The sequence below is a fragment of the Watersipora subatra genome, chromosome 2 (genome assembly GCF_963576615.1).
Source record: "Watersipora subatra chromosome 2, tzWatSuba1.1, whole genome shotgun sequence".
Classification (NCBI taxonomy): domain Eukaryota; kingdom Metazoa; phylum Bryozoa; class Gymnolaemata; order Cheilostomatida; family Watersiporidae; genus Watersipora; species Watersipora subatra.
In genome coordinates, this window is record NC_088709.1 from 21902080 (window position 1) to 21914391 (window position 12312).

The window sequence follows — 12312 nt, forward strand, 5'->3', positions numbered from 1 at the left end:
AAGACAGTTTGACCATGCTCGGCCGTTCAACCAAATATATGGCTCACATTTTATGCATCTCAGAAAGGTGAAGTGAATCTTGAAATAAGCAGAAGGTACCTCAAACCATACAGCAAAGAATAAGTCTAAGGACATCAACCCATGAAGCATTTACTATGCAAAAGCAGATCAGCAACATGCTACAGCAAGATTACATTGTGCATGCAGATGAGTTTTCTGACTCAAGGGCAGACAACTCTTGTTTAATCAAGGTTATGGCAAACAGGATGCTTGTGCGTTGCAATAACAAATAAGTTTGAATTGATGTTTTTCATTTTGCCAACCGGTTGGAGCAGGAAAATGTTTTAGCAGTTTGATCAATTGTTTAAAATTGCTTCAAAACTTTACTTTTCCTGTCATAAGCATTAGCAAGCCAACATCTACTGCAAGACATAGCCTTGGCACCACAATGCTGCAAATACCTTCTTTAGAAATGACTACAGAAGTGCGGTATGTAAGGTCAGCGGGTGCATATTCTAATCTACATTCCAGTGTCTCTGGCGTGCTCCCCTTCACTGTATAGGAATACTCATTGCGCATCTCGCCTCCATAAGGACCGAAGCTAATGTCAACTTGACGACCATCTCTAAACCAGGTGAGACGAACGCCTGGTGCTGTCCCGTTTGAACGGCAAACTACTGACACTCGAGTACCTATACTAACTGGTCGCTCAGGATTTCCAGTTATGACAGGTCTTTCAGGTAGAACTATAAACATTAAGACTGGGTAGAATTTTTGACAGGAATAGAAAGCTACGCAGTGACTTAATGCAAGGAAAGATAACTACTAATATGTAAAACTGAACCCAACCCAAAACCGCTTAATGCAGATTGGTTCTGAGAAAAAATGATCAATTGTATACTGGCAAGTTTTTAAAGCTAAAATAACTGAATTATGGCAAACTAGTGATAATATCTAACAAAGTTATTTAGAAAAATGCTTCTTGATAAAATATCTTAACAAGGATTTCTGCAAAATGTCGCAAGTTAAAACATTTTAGAGTTATCTAACCTTCTTTTCATTGTTATTTTAAGATTATTTTTATTTATTGTGATTAGTAAAGCTTTGAGTGATTCTGTTGAAACCAAATTTTTTTAAGCGACTGAAAATTTGTTACTATTAGTTGCACCTTTGAATAACATTTCAATGTTGTCACGCAAATCAAAATTTCTCACCATTTTCAATTTCATATGATAAAGTGGTTAGCAAGCTATTGCATTTATTATATTTCATACCATATATACTAAATATTTAATATGATATATCAATACATGTACAAATAACGATATATATATAGTAATAAAACGTATATATACATATCATTACTATTGCATTGTAAGGATATATTTACTGAGTTGTCAAAATGATCACTAGCCAAAGATAATTACAGTATTACCAAAGCACAAACAAACTCATTTTTAACTAAGTTTTTTAAGTGCAATATAGATTTAACATGCGTCAAGTTAGCAAAATTGTCATTTCATTAACTTTGTGAAAAACTACCCTGAAATTGCTAATGTGATTTTAAAGTTTTCAACAATATAATTTTGATTTTAATAAAATAACTTACTACACACCTACATAGAAATTTAGCAACAAACTCAAAGTGCATTGATAACCAAAATATGCCCAACTAAATACTGTTTTATAGATTAATTGTTATCGATAACTGGTATTTCATGGAAACTCAAAATTAATCTTGGCAAATCTCTCTAGTATCTAAATCTGTAGACAGATACTGTAACAGTTTGGTAAGAATTTAATTTGTTAAATTATTCACTGTTCTTTATAGCGTGGTCAGATTAATTTATTTTAACTGGGGCATCAATCTTTTACAGACAACTTAGCTGACACCTGTTGAGCAGGTGAAATGTTTTTAGCAAATAGATCAACCAACAAGCATGCAACAGAATTTAATAGTGAAACTTGCAGCAGAGAAAAAAGAAAGTGGAAACTATTAAAGTACTGGTAAGAGGAGAAATGAAAGTAGTGAACATGCTAGAAGCTTTGACTCGGTGATTTTGCAACTAAGGTGTGAGAGACAAAGGGTCTACAGTACTCACAGCTGACAAGGCAGTAGCTATTGAGTGATTGGTGACAGCGGGTGTATTTTGGAGTAGCAAATTCCTAAACCTCATTCCTACCTAGGCAATCTGGAATATTCTAGACAAGTCGCTAAATAAAGCGAAATAATTGTGTGGAAGAACTCAGTAATACAAACCCTCAAGTGTTGAGTTCTTGATGCCCGGCTAGGAGGTAAAGTGGAAGGAGTAGAGAATAAAATTACCTTCTGACCGAATGCTGACTCTGTCAGAAATCTGAAGGCCAGAGGGAGGAAAGATGAGTCTGCATTCCAAATTAGAGAGATCTTCGTATACTGTGAACTCGTATTCGTTTACCACATAGCGGTCTCTGATGGAGTAAGAGGTGTCCACTTCCTCGCCGCCTTTGTACCAAATAAGTTGTGTGTCGGGGGAAGTGCCTAGGGACTGGCATGTCAGCGTGAGTTTTGTACCAGATATGATTGTTGTTGTTGGAGCGCCGGTTATGGTAGGAGGCTCGGGAATCGCTGGAAAAATAAGCATGCAGTCAAATGTGATAAAGTAAGTTGTTTGTATTTTATTTTTGCTTGTTTTATATTAAGTTTTAATAGCAAACAAATTTAGGCTTTTTAGAAGCAGAATCATTTTTCTTTGACTCAAAATATCTTTGCACAAAAAAATCGTATAAAAATGTTTTTTCACAAACATTCTGCTACAGCTAAGCTGAATTCTCTGAGAAGAATCGAGGACTGATAAAATCATATTTCCATATGTCCCCATTAAGAAGAAAACTCCTACAAAAAGCCATGGCAGTTCAAAAAAATGCAATAGCACCTAAAACTTACCTCTGAAACAGCTAGTAAGAGGTTTGGATTTGTGCCCCCACAACCTTATGAGCTGTGTATTAATAGTCATTAGATGACAGATCATTTGTTGCCTATTTTAATCACAAGCAGTCTACGATGCCTACTGCCGGTGTTCAATTCACAACAAAGAAGATTTGAAGCTGCTTGTCATTAAATACTTTGCCAGAGAAATGTTACTAGATTCGTTTAGTAAACTTACGGGTTGAATTTAGGACACATTTGAGCCATTTAATCAGCATTTAAACAAAATAATTAATTTAAAATAAGTTTTAAATATGATCAACATGACTCCAAAAATTGAACTATAAGTTTCATAAGTTTGATGAACAAATAGAATAGTAGCGGTACTTGAACTGCACATCTAGTAGAAGGAAAATGTAAGACAAACATACTCATGGTTGGAATCCCGATTTCATCGACCAAAGATTCTTCCAGCAGAGGATGGGAGACACGACATTCATACTCAGAGATACCCTCAGAAGCCCGAACGTAGTATGTGTTCTCTATGTAGTCTCCCTGCATCATATTATATTCAGTCAAATGACTTCATACTTAAAAATTTGAATTTAATTACGCCATTGCAAAATGTGAAAGTAGTATTTCACAAAAAACTCAAAAACAAGAGATAGCAACATTAATTTGTTGGCATGTTATTGTATGCTATTTGATAATTTTACATAAACAATATGAGAATACTTCGATTTAATATGTTGATATGTGACAAATAAAGTTTGTTAAAAAAAGCCCTCATCTATCCCACTGAGCAAAAATGCATCTATGATGACGCCTCAGTAATTATTAAATCTTTAAAAGAGATACATCTATGATGACACCTCAGTAACTATTAAATCTTTAGAGGAGATACATCTATGATGACACCTCAGTAATTATTAAATCTTTAAAGGATATACATCTTTGATGACACCTCAGTAACTATTAAATTTTTAAAGGAGATACATCAATGATGACACCTCAGTAATTATTAAGTTCTGGCATTCAATCACAAACAGTTACTCAAAATTTAAAATGTACTGACTGACCCTAAACATAAAAGGAATAGCAATTAAAAGCAGACAACTCCAAAAGCTCTTCATTTCCTTACTTCAGCCATACATATGGTTTTTAAAATACATGTAAATGCTATTTAGTATAAAAAGATGCATTCTTTTTAATTCTAAAAATGATTTTTAATTAAAAGGCTCTGCTGAAAAAGTAACAACTACAGTACTTGGTAATCAATTGTTGTAAGATCATGTAAAAGCTGAGAAAACAGCCTCAAGCCTTCATTGAATTTTCCTTCAGCTACATTTAAAAGATTTTTAGAAAAATGACAGTCCGTACATGAAAAAACAAATTTGTTCCATTCTCTACGCCTCGACCTTCAAGGCCCAAGCAAGTTATGTACGGAATAAACAATTTTGAGTTTTATTATTTACAACACTGGATATATATTTTTTGCTGGCCTCACAACTTCATCATATGCATACAAATCACAAACTAAGTCAAATTCTATATTGTAGAGTCTGAATGGTTGCAGCTGATTTCCCTACCTCCCTACCTGTCTTCAGCTGGTACTTCATTTAAAAGACCCGTTAATTTGGAGAAGAACTCTTTCTTTGTTCTACTTAGGCTCGTCTCAAATGGCCAAGCCGTTGACATACTGAAGACATACATACGTATATTGCTAGTTATAAATTCTTCTCACCTTCCGGGCATAGGCCCTTCCAACTTGTCTGCCATTTCTATACCAAATGACGGAAGTCTCTGGCTCAGTGCCAAGAGATCGGCAAGTCAGCTCAACTCTGCTGCCAACTGTTACTGGTTCAATTGAATTTCCATTGTTGATTATTGGAGGGCCTGGTAGAACCTTGGTTGCTGTAAATTGAATAAATGATATACTCATTAGACCGATGAAAAGCAAAATGACTACAGAGTTTCAATCACACAGCCTTAAAAGCCTGGTTGTCATCGTTGGAGTTGTCTACCATATATATATACTGCAGAAGAATAACTTGTAAATCTTCACATTTAATTATGCAGTTTATTGGTCAAAGTAGGTATTACGCAGCTGTATAAACATGTGTCATTTACAAACAGCAGAGATAAACAGTTGAATATTGAATATTATTTGTAAGGTTTATTGAAGGTTTATTTGTAATATTAAGTAATTACAGAAAGAGTTATAAGTCTATTAGCTTTATAGCCTCAAAAAAATAATAACTCTATAGAACTATTAACTCAATATAACTACTCACTCAGTAGAATTACTAACTCAGCAGCACTACTAACTCAGTAGAACTACTCACTCAATATAACTACTAACTCAGTAGCACTACTCACTCAGTAGAACTGCTAGCTCAGTAAAAATACTAACTCTACAGAGCTACTAGATCGGTACCACTTCGTAAGGGAAATATTAACTCAGACGTAATATCATTTATAAAAAATCTTACTAATTGGTGGAGGAATATCATAGGTTGGCTCTGACAAATAAGCATGGCTGACCTCACACCGAGACCCTGTGATATCATCAAGTGATGAAAATGTATGACTGTTGGAAATGACGCTGCCTTGAAGTTCGTAAGACCTGTGTAACAGCATTACACTCCACTGAAAGACCAGCTGTTCACAAACAGAAAGAATTTGTTCATGTTGTGGTAAGTTAAAAAACTGGTGGATTTTATAAATGAATCAATATTAAGGTAGGCAAGGCACTGTATAATTATAGACACTCACTCATCTATGACATCTCCATTTTTAATCCAAACGAGCCTAGCTCTAGCATCAGCATTTTGAGACGTGCAGTCAAGAGTGATGGGGTTCCCAGGAGCGAAGGAGTAGCTAGGAGCTTTTATCACTGGTCTTTCAGGTGTTTTATACACTGCAAAATATTATACCATAGAACCTCTAATTGAACGCCATGGCGCTCTATTTTTCAACTTTTCTTCTATAGTGGCGGTCAATTAGAGGGGGCGTTCAAAAAGAGGTGGTGTTCAATTAGAGGTTTTACGATAGCTTTTAATCTACTTTACTTAAGTAGCAGTTCACTTCCTGGAGAGATATACAAGCGGCAGTAAAACACCTGAATACTAACTATAGGTACTGACAGTTCAATTGATACCTACAAAGGTCTAAAGATGTATAAATTTTAGGTGGACTGCGGGCTTAAGATATTTAGTATAAACAAACCTAAAAAACTAATCACAAATGCAGGAGTTGCCTTCTCTTGACATAATTTGAAAATATCTTACATGAGGAGAAGATCACTTCTCCTTGCAACACAGCAGAAGGATGTACACCCTTTGTAGTTAAAATATTGTTGTTTATACTAAAGTTTCACCCTCCGTCAGACATTAATGCTATTTTCTATTCTAACATCAGTATATATAAAAGGAGTTCTACCCAGAGCCACAAAAACCACACCACATTATCTTACCATCAAGTGTGTAGTAGGTGACCATGTCATCGATACGAGGGTGTGAGACTCTGCACTCGTACTCACGGCTGCTGGGCACTGTAACTAGCATCTCATTCCTAACATGACTTCCAGAGATGGAGTAGCTCTCGTCAACTAACCTGGAGTAAAAAGAGAACCACAGTACATCCTTAGCTCAAGTGATAAACCAGTTCATTTACTAACTGAAAGACTTGTAGAAGCTACAGAAGTACAAAAAAGGCTACAAACACACAAATAGAAATTGGCACTATGAGCGCTAATTAGTAAATGTGTCAATTGAATTTCAGATTTTGCTGTTCCATTGTTGATATAAAAAAAATTAACGATGTTGGCTCTCAATTGTCATTCACTCTATAGAGCTACGTGAGAATGTTGAAGTGATTTCTAGCTTTCGCTGAATCAGAGTCACTTTCTCGACAGGAAGTATATGGGTCCAGCAGGCCAGAACAGGGCCAGACATGCTAGCATTTCCATCCTGTTACAGCGGTTGGCTGATGGATAGATCTGTTTATCCTTGATTTCTATATGCTGCTACGGCGCATCTCTAGTACAGCACAGTGCTTTTATAGATTTTGTTTTTGGTTCTGTAAGGGTGTCCAGTTTATCCTCCCCATTTGTATAGGGGTTGATATGTAGTTTAGTTGCCGTTGCTCTGACCCATGCACAAGTAGTACCAGATGACATATATTACTGGCAGCAGGTTCATATGACCTGAACTGACCAATCAATACTTGATATTAGTTAAAAGTTCAACTAACAGCCTTTATGTTCACCCATCCTTTCTAGTAGTAATTTGTCAGTGAGAAGTCAGTTATAGCTATATAGTTATTATTTTGTTATGACTGGCTGTTGCTGTATAAAAAACAGCTTTTAGACCCACAACAATGCTGCAACTGAGGCAGTTGCCATAGTTGGCCTAATTTCGAAGAGAATGTATGTTGCAATGAACACCTCGTATAGACAACAAAAGCTGATCACACAGACGTTTAGAGCATTTACTAGTGCACCAGAATTGTAAAGTTTATACTCCCTGCTTCACGGCAAATGATGCGAAACTATTTTTTTGCGTATTTTAGCAAGTATTCTCTTATTTTACAGGTCCAAACTAGCCGAAAAGTAGTTGTTGTCATTTCAAGCAATTGTACCTTTAATTTATCTGTTAGAAAATTATATGAACTGATTAAGGCAGTTTATATTCAAATTTTGTTTGAAATTAAACATATCCTACGTGTGCCCTTCGAAGAGTGAGTAAACCCTCGAAGATCAAGTATGATCGTCTGCTTAGCTTACTACAAGCAGATGCTGTGTATGTCTTTCAGAACATTGTCACACAAACAATGTCTCTGTGATCTTGGCTGGACACGCATCAGTCCAGTGACAAGGAAGCCTCGATAACTGGAGACATGCCCAATTGTAGAAAGAAATAAAACATTGGATGTCATTCCTGTCACCATGGGTAGTCTTTCATAATAATTGAACCCCAACCTGTTGTTTGTAGGTCAACAGGTCAACCTGTTGTTTGTAGGTTAGATGTTTTAGAACACTTAGCTACATTTGCTCCTTGTATTGTTACAAATTCGAATCTCATTTGATGCAATATTTTTTCCCATCCTTCAAAAATGACTTCAGGTGGCCGGAAAGAAGGACACAATTTTTATTTTAGTAAAGATTGTGATCTATGACTAGAATATTGCATCTACATGTACAGTATATGGCATTACCAAGACCAAAAAACTGACACGATGTGTAAACTGATCCGAAAGAATTCTATAGAAATGGAAACATTGAAATACATATTTAGAGATACAAAATTGCGCATCCAAAAGTATTTCAAACATGTTTTATGCAAGTATAATGATCTAGAACATTCTACATGCATATGATACGTAATGAATATTTTGGCAGTAGGACAGCTAACAGCTCAGAAGAGAGGAATTTCTAAAATCTGCATTCAGGCCTTATGTTATGCTATCATAGCATTTACCTTTTGACACTATACATGTATGCATACAAAGATTCCATACCACAAAAGGGCAGGAAATCAGACACTGACTTCTTATGACGCAAAGCTTGCATCAAATGCATAAAGTTCATGCTGCACTTATCCATAATAAAATAGCAAAAAGGGAAATATGCATAAAGTAACAATGCTCTAGTTATATAAGATAGCTTCTAGATGATTGTATTAGATTACCTCAAGACTATACAAACTTCTAAGCATTCAATAACTTCTTTGATAGACGATGTTATAAGCTACCTTATCATACTATGAACAACCGATGCCAACAAACTACAGACCCTTGTGTTTGCACAGCCTATGTCTATCTACTTCATTTACCTGTTGTCTCTGTACCAGGCTACTTTGGTATCTCTGTCTGTACCATTGCTCATGCAAACAAGAGAGACTCTACTGCCCACCTGAACAGGGCTCTCTGGATTAGCTGTGATCACAGGTCTTCCGGGTAATGCTTTCACTAAAAGTCAAAGGAATGCCGTCTGAACCATATTTTTAATTTGAAATGTTCATAGCCGTATTGCTGATTATGAAGCATTGAATAGCGCACTAAATGCATAATCCTGTACATAATACGATGAGTATAACAGACTTGGCTATAATATTATTTTATTACTTAATTGTAGTTAGGTAATACATGAATATACCGTACTTTTGATCAAGTGTTAAAGCTATTCCTAACATAAGATTGGACTAGGTTATAGCGAATCATGGATGTAAGAAACTCTCTTTTGAATAAGGCAATTAGGTTGGACACAGCCAGTGTCTTTTGTTTGATAAACTACAATCTACAGTTATAAAGCATAAATCATAACCTTAAAATAAGTGCAGACATACATAAACATGCTTTACAGGTGTAGCAGTAAAGCTGCTACACAATGGCAACTGTTGACTACACAATTGACTATTCACAATTGACTATTCACAATTGACAACAATGACTACACAATTGTAACAGTGATAATAACAAAGTCATCACTGTTCAGGATGTGCTGTATTATTGACTAGGGCTACAACTCTTGCCGCAGCCTGCTACGGCAAGTTGGTAGTTATTTGGCTACGGCCAAATAACTACCAATTTGACCTCTTGCTGTGTTTAGAAATTAGCTTAATAATATTAGCAGTAACCAACCTACCTTACTATATTCATGGTTTTTAGAATGTACAGATTGCTTTTGTTTAATGAAATTCTCAATAGAAACGTAATGATACATGTAGTATGTTTAATAGCAGGGCTTACCAGAGGGTTTAGTGTTCAAATTTTAAAAATTCGGATTTATAACAAGTTTTAAAAGTTTGAAAGTAAAAATGTTTTAAAAGATGTGAATTTGCAGTTTTTTACATCTCAATTTCATTTGCTTCTGCAAAAATTGACTTCTAGATAGAAGCAAACATGAAACTATCAAACGAACACACTGCTTTTATGTAAATATGTCACACATATTTACATCCTCTCCTAAAATTTGTTAAGCCAAGCGGTTTATAAAAGCAATGAGAAAACAATTAGAAAGCAAAGCTATAGTTACAACAAATGTAAAAAAGCAAACCACATGCAGTTGTGAACAAAAATAAGGTTGAAGAATTTTTAAAATAACCAATTTATTTGGGAATTGTCTGTTCAATAGTCAGATGACTCCACCTACCATTGATTTTCGCATAGCCAATCAGTGGTTCAGGAATGTTGGGGTGAATAACTTCACACGCATATCTAACACTATTGTCACTGAGCGCTGCTTGCAGCACTATATTATTGGTCACGGTATTGCTGCCTACAAGTTTCTCCCCAGGAAAGAGTTCTCCCTGCACCTTCCAGATCACATCTGTCTTTAGCGGATCTTCAGTGTTCGAGACACAGGCTAAAGTCACTAAGTCTCCATCATAGACTGTGTCTCCAGGGTTATAAGTAATAACTGGCGGCCCCGGCACCACGATCACTGTTAATTGGTTAGAGAAGCGAGAGATAGTGAAACGATTTAGCGGTAGGAAAGTGTGATAGTGTGAGAGTGAAAATATTGGTAAGCTCATAGAGATAATGTCATGTAATCCAATTGCAAACATTGAAGATGTACACTTATCTTTATGTTGGCTCATGTGGTCAAATATATAGAATTTGCTTTATTTTACTGATAGATGTATTTTGAGTTAGTAAACCACAAGAATGGCCAGTTACCCTAGACACCACAAAACCAATTGCTGGAGGAGGGGAAATAGGACACACTGTCTTAATGGTCACAGGTAGAGCTACCTAAAGGAGTGATCAATACTAGATTCTGTCATATGGGTAAATATTAGGCTCACTATAAGGTCAAGCAAAAGTTGGGCAAACATATTGGGGGCCATTTTGTTCACTGTATTAAATACCACATGTGGAGCCTTCTAAGTGATGGAACAAACCTAAGATGAGCTGTATTCGAGTAGAGCTTACTTAATTGGACACCATGCAAATAGGTCCAGTGTACCAGAGGCCACAAGTAGAGTGGCTTAAATACGAGACAATAAGGATTTCACTAAATAAAATAACAAAAGTAGAACCTACAGTATAAGGGACACAAGTGGAACCTACAATATAAGGACCACAAGTGGAACCTACAGTATAAGGAACACAAGTAGAACTTACAGTATAGGAACACAAGTGGAACCTACAGTATAAGGAACACAAGTGGAACCTACAATATAAGGACCACAAGTGGAACCTACAGTATAAGGAACACAAGTAGAACCTACAGTATAGGAACACAAGTGGAACCTACAGTATAAGGAACACAAGTGGAACCTACAATATAAGGACCACAAGTGGAACCTACAGTATAAGGAACACAAGCGGAACCTACAATATGAGGACCACAAGTGGAACCTACAGTATAAGGACACGCAGTAGAACCTACAGTATAAGGACCACAAGTAAAACCTACTATGGGAAAAAGGACAATAAGCTGTCTCTGAGGACGAGATAAATTAAGGGGATGAGCAGTTCACAGCTTTGATGACTTAATGCCAAAGGCATTATAATTCACCATAAGGATGTTCCAAATAGCTTCTAGTTTTCCTTTTATGTTAAATGCTTAGACCAGCTATTTAGTCTCACATTGCTTACTGGTGCAAATTACTTTCTTAAAATCTTTCAATAAATGATCAGGCAGTTTTCGTAATTCAAACTGTGCAATCTGTGCACAATGCAGACCTCAATCTTGCATTCTAAACAATCTGAGAGTTTATAAGCCATTCAATCTGATATGGAACAAAAATACAGAAGCGTAAAAAAATATGTACATATAGATATATATATATGTATCTGTATATATACACCTACATGACATATTCTCACAACTAACCAGACCCTACCCCCATGAGCCAATCTTGAATACGATTACAAAATGTTTCATGGAAAACGTAAGCAACAAAAACACATTCTTTGAACTCCGGCAGGTCGATTACAAACAGTTTGCGAGCCTTTGATACTCTATGGCAAGTCCTATCTACAGCTAATAATTTAGCGCTGGTAGTAAGCATAGCAATTATAGTCTCGGGCTATTGGATATCACAGAGTGAAAGTTGGTGATGGATAACAACATGAAAGAAAAACTTACGGATTTGCACCCAACTTTCATAACAACAAAATTCTGCTTAGTCGAGAAAGCAGTGAAATGATCGTGATAATGACAACGTCACATCTTTTATGTTCGAATTTGAGATGAAGGTCAACAGCCCACCGACTAAATTACTGACCTGTGTCAGAGAGTTTTTAATACAATCAACACCGAAGTTCAGCTAGTCAATTCAGCAAGCCAAAATGACTAACTGATATGAATTGCTCAGTAAAATGATTGTAACTGTATAAGTACTCTGTAAACTTTACTGCCAAAAATTAAAAGGGGAAAAATACATGCAAAACTA

General features: G+C 35.9%; 1 protein-coding gene across 1 annotated transcript in view; it reads right to left on the minus strand.

Annotated features, from left to right (window-relative positions):
* LOC137386820 (hemicentin-1-like) overlaps window positions 1–12312 on the minus strand; it is a 63843-nt gene that overhangs the window by 32838 nt on the left and 18693 nt on the right. Inside the window, exons 8-16 of the mRNA XM_068072974.1 lie at window positions 10062–10352; window positions 8743–8878; window positions 6384–6523; window positions 5684–5828; window positions 5401–5534; window positions 4653–4822; window positions 3340–3463; window positions 2327–2608; window positions 462–746 (exon numbers count right to left, since the gene is read on the minus strand). Of these exons, the coding sequence (XP_067929075.1) occupies window positions 462–746; window positions 2327–2608; window positions 3340–3463; window positions 4653–4822; window positions 5401–5534; window positions 5684–5828; window positions 6384–6523; window positions 8743–8878; window positions 10062–10352 (1707 nt within the window). The remainder of the gene's footprint in view (window positions 1–461; window positions 747–2326; window positions 2609–3339; window positions 3464–4652; window positions 4823–5400; window positions 5535–5683; window positions 5829–6383; window positions 6524–8742; window positions 8879–10061; window positions 10353–12312) is intronic.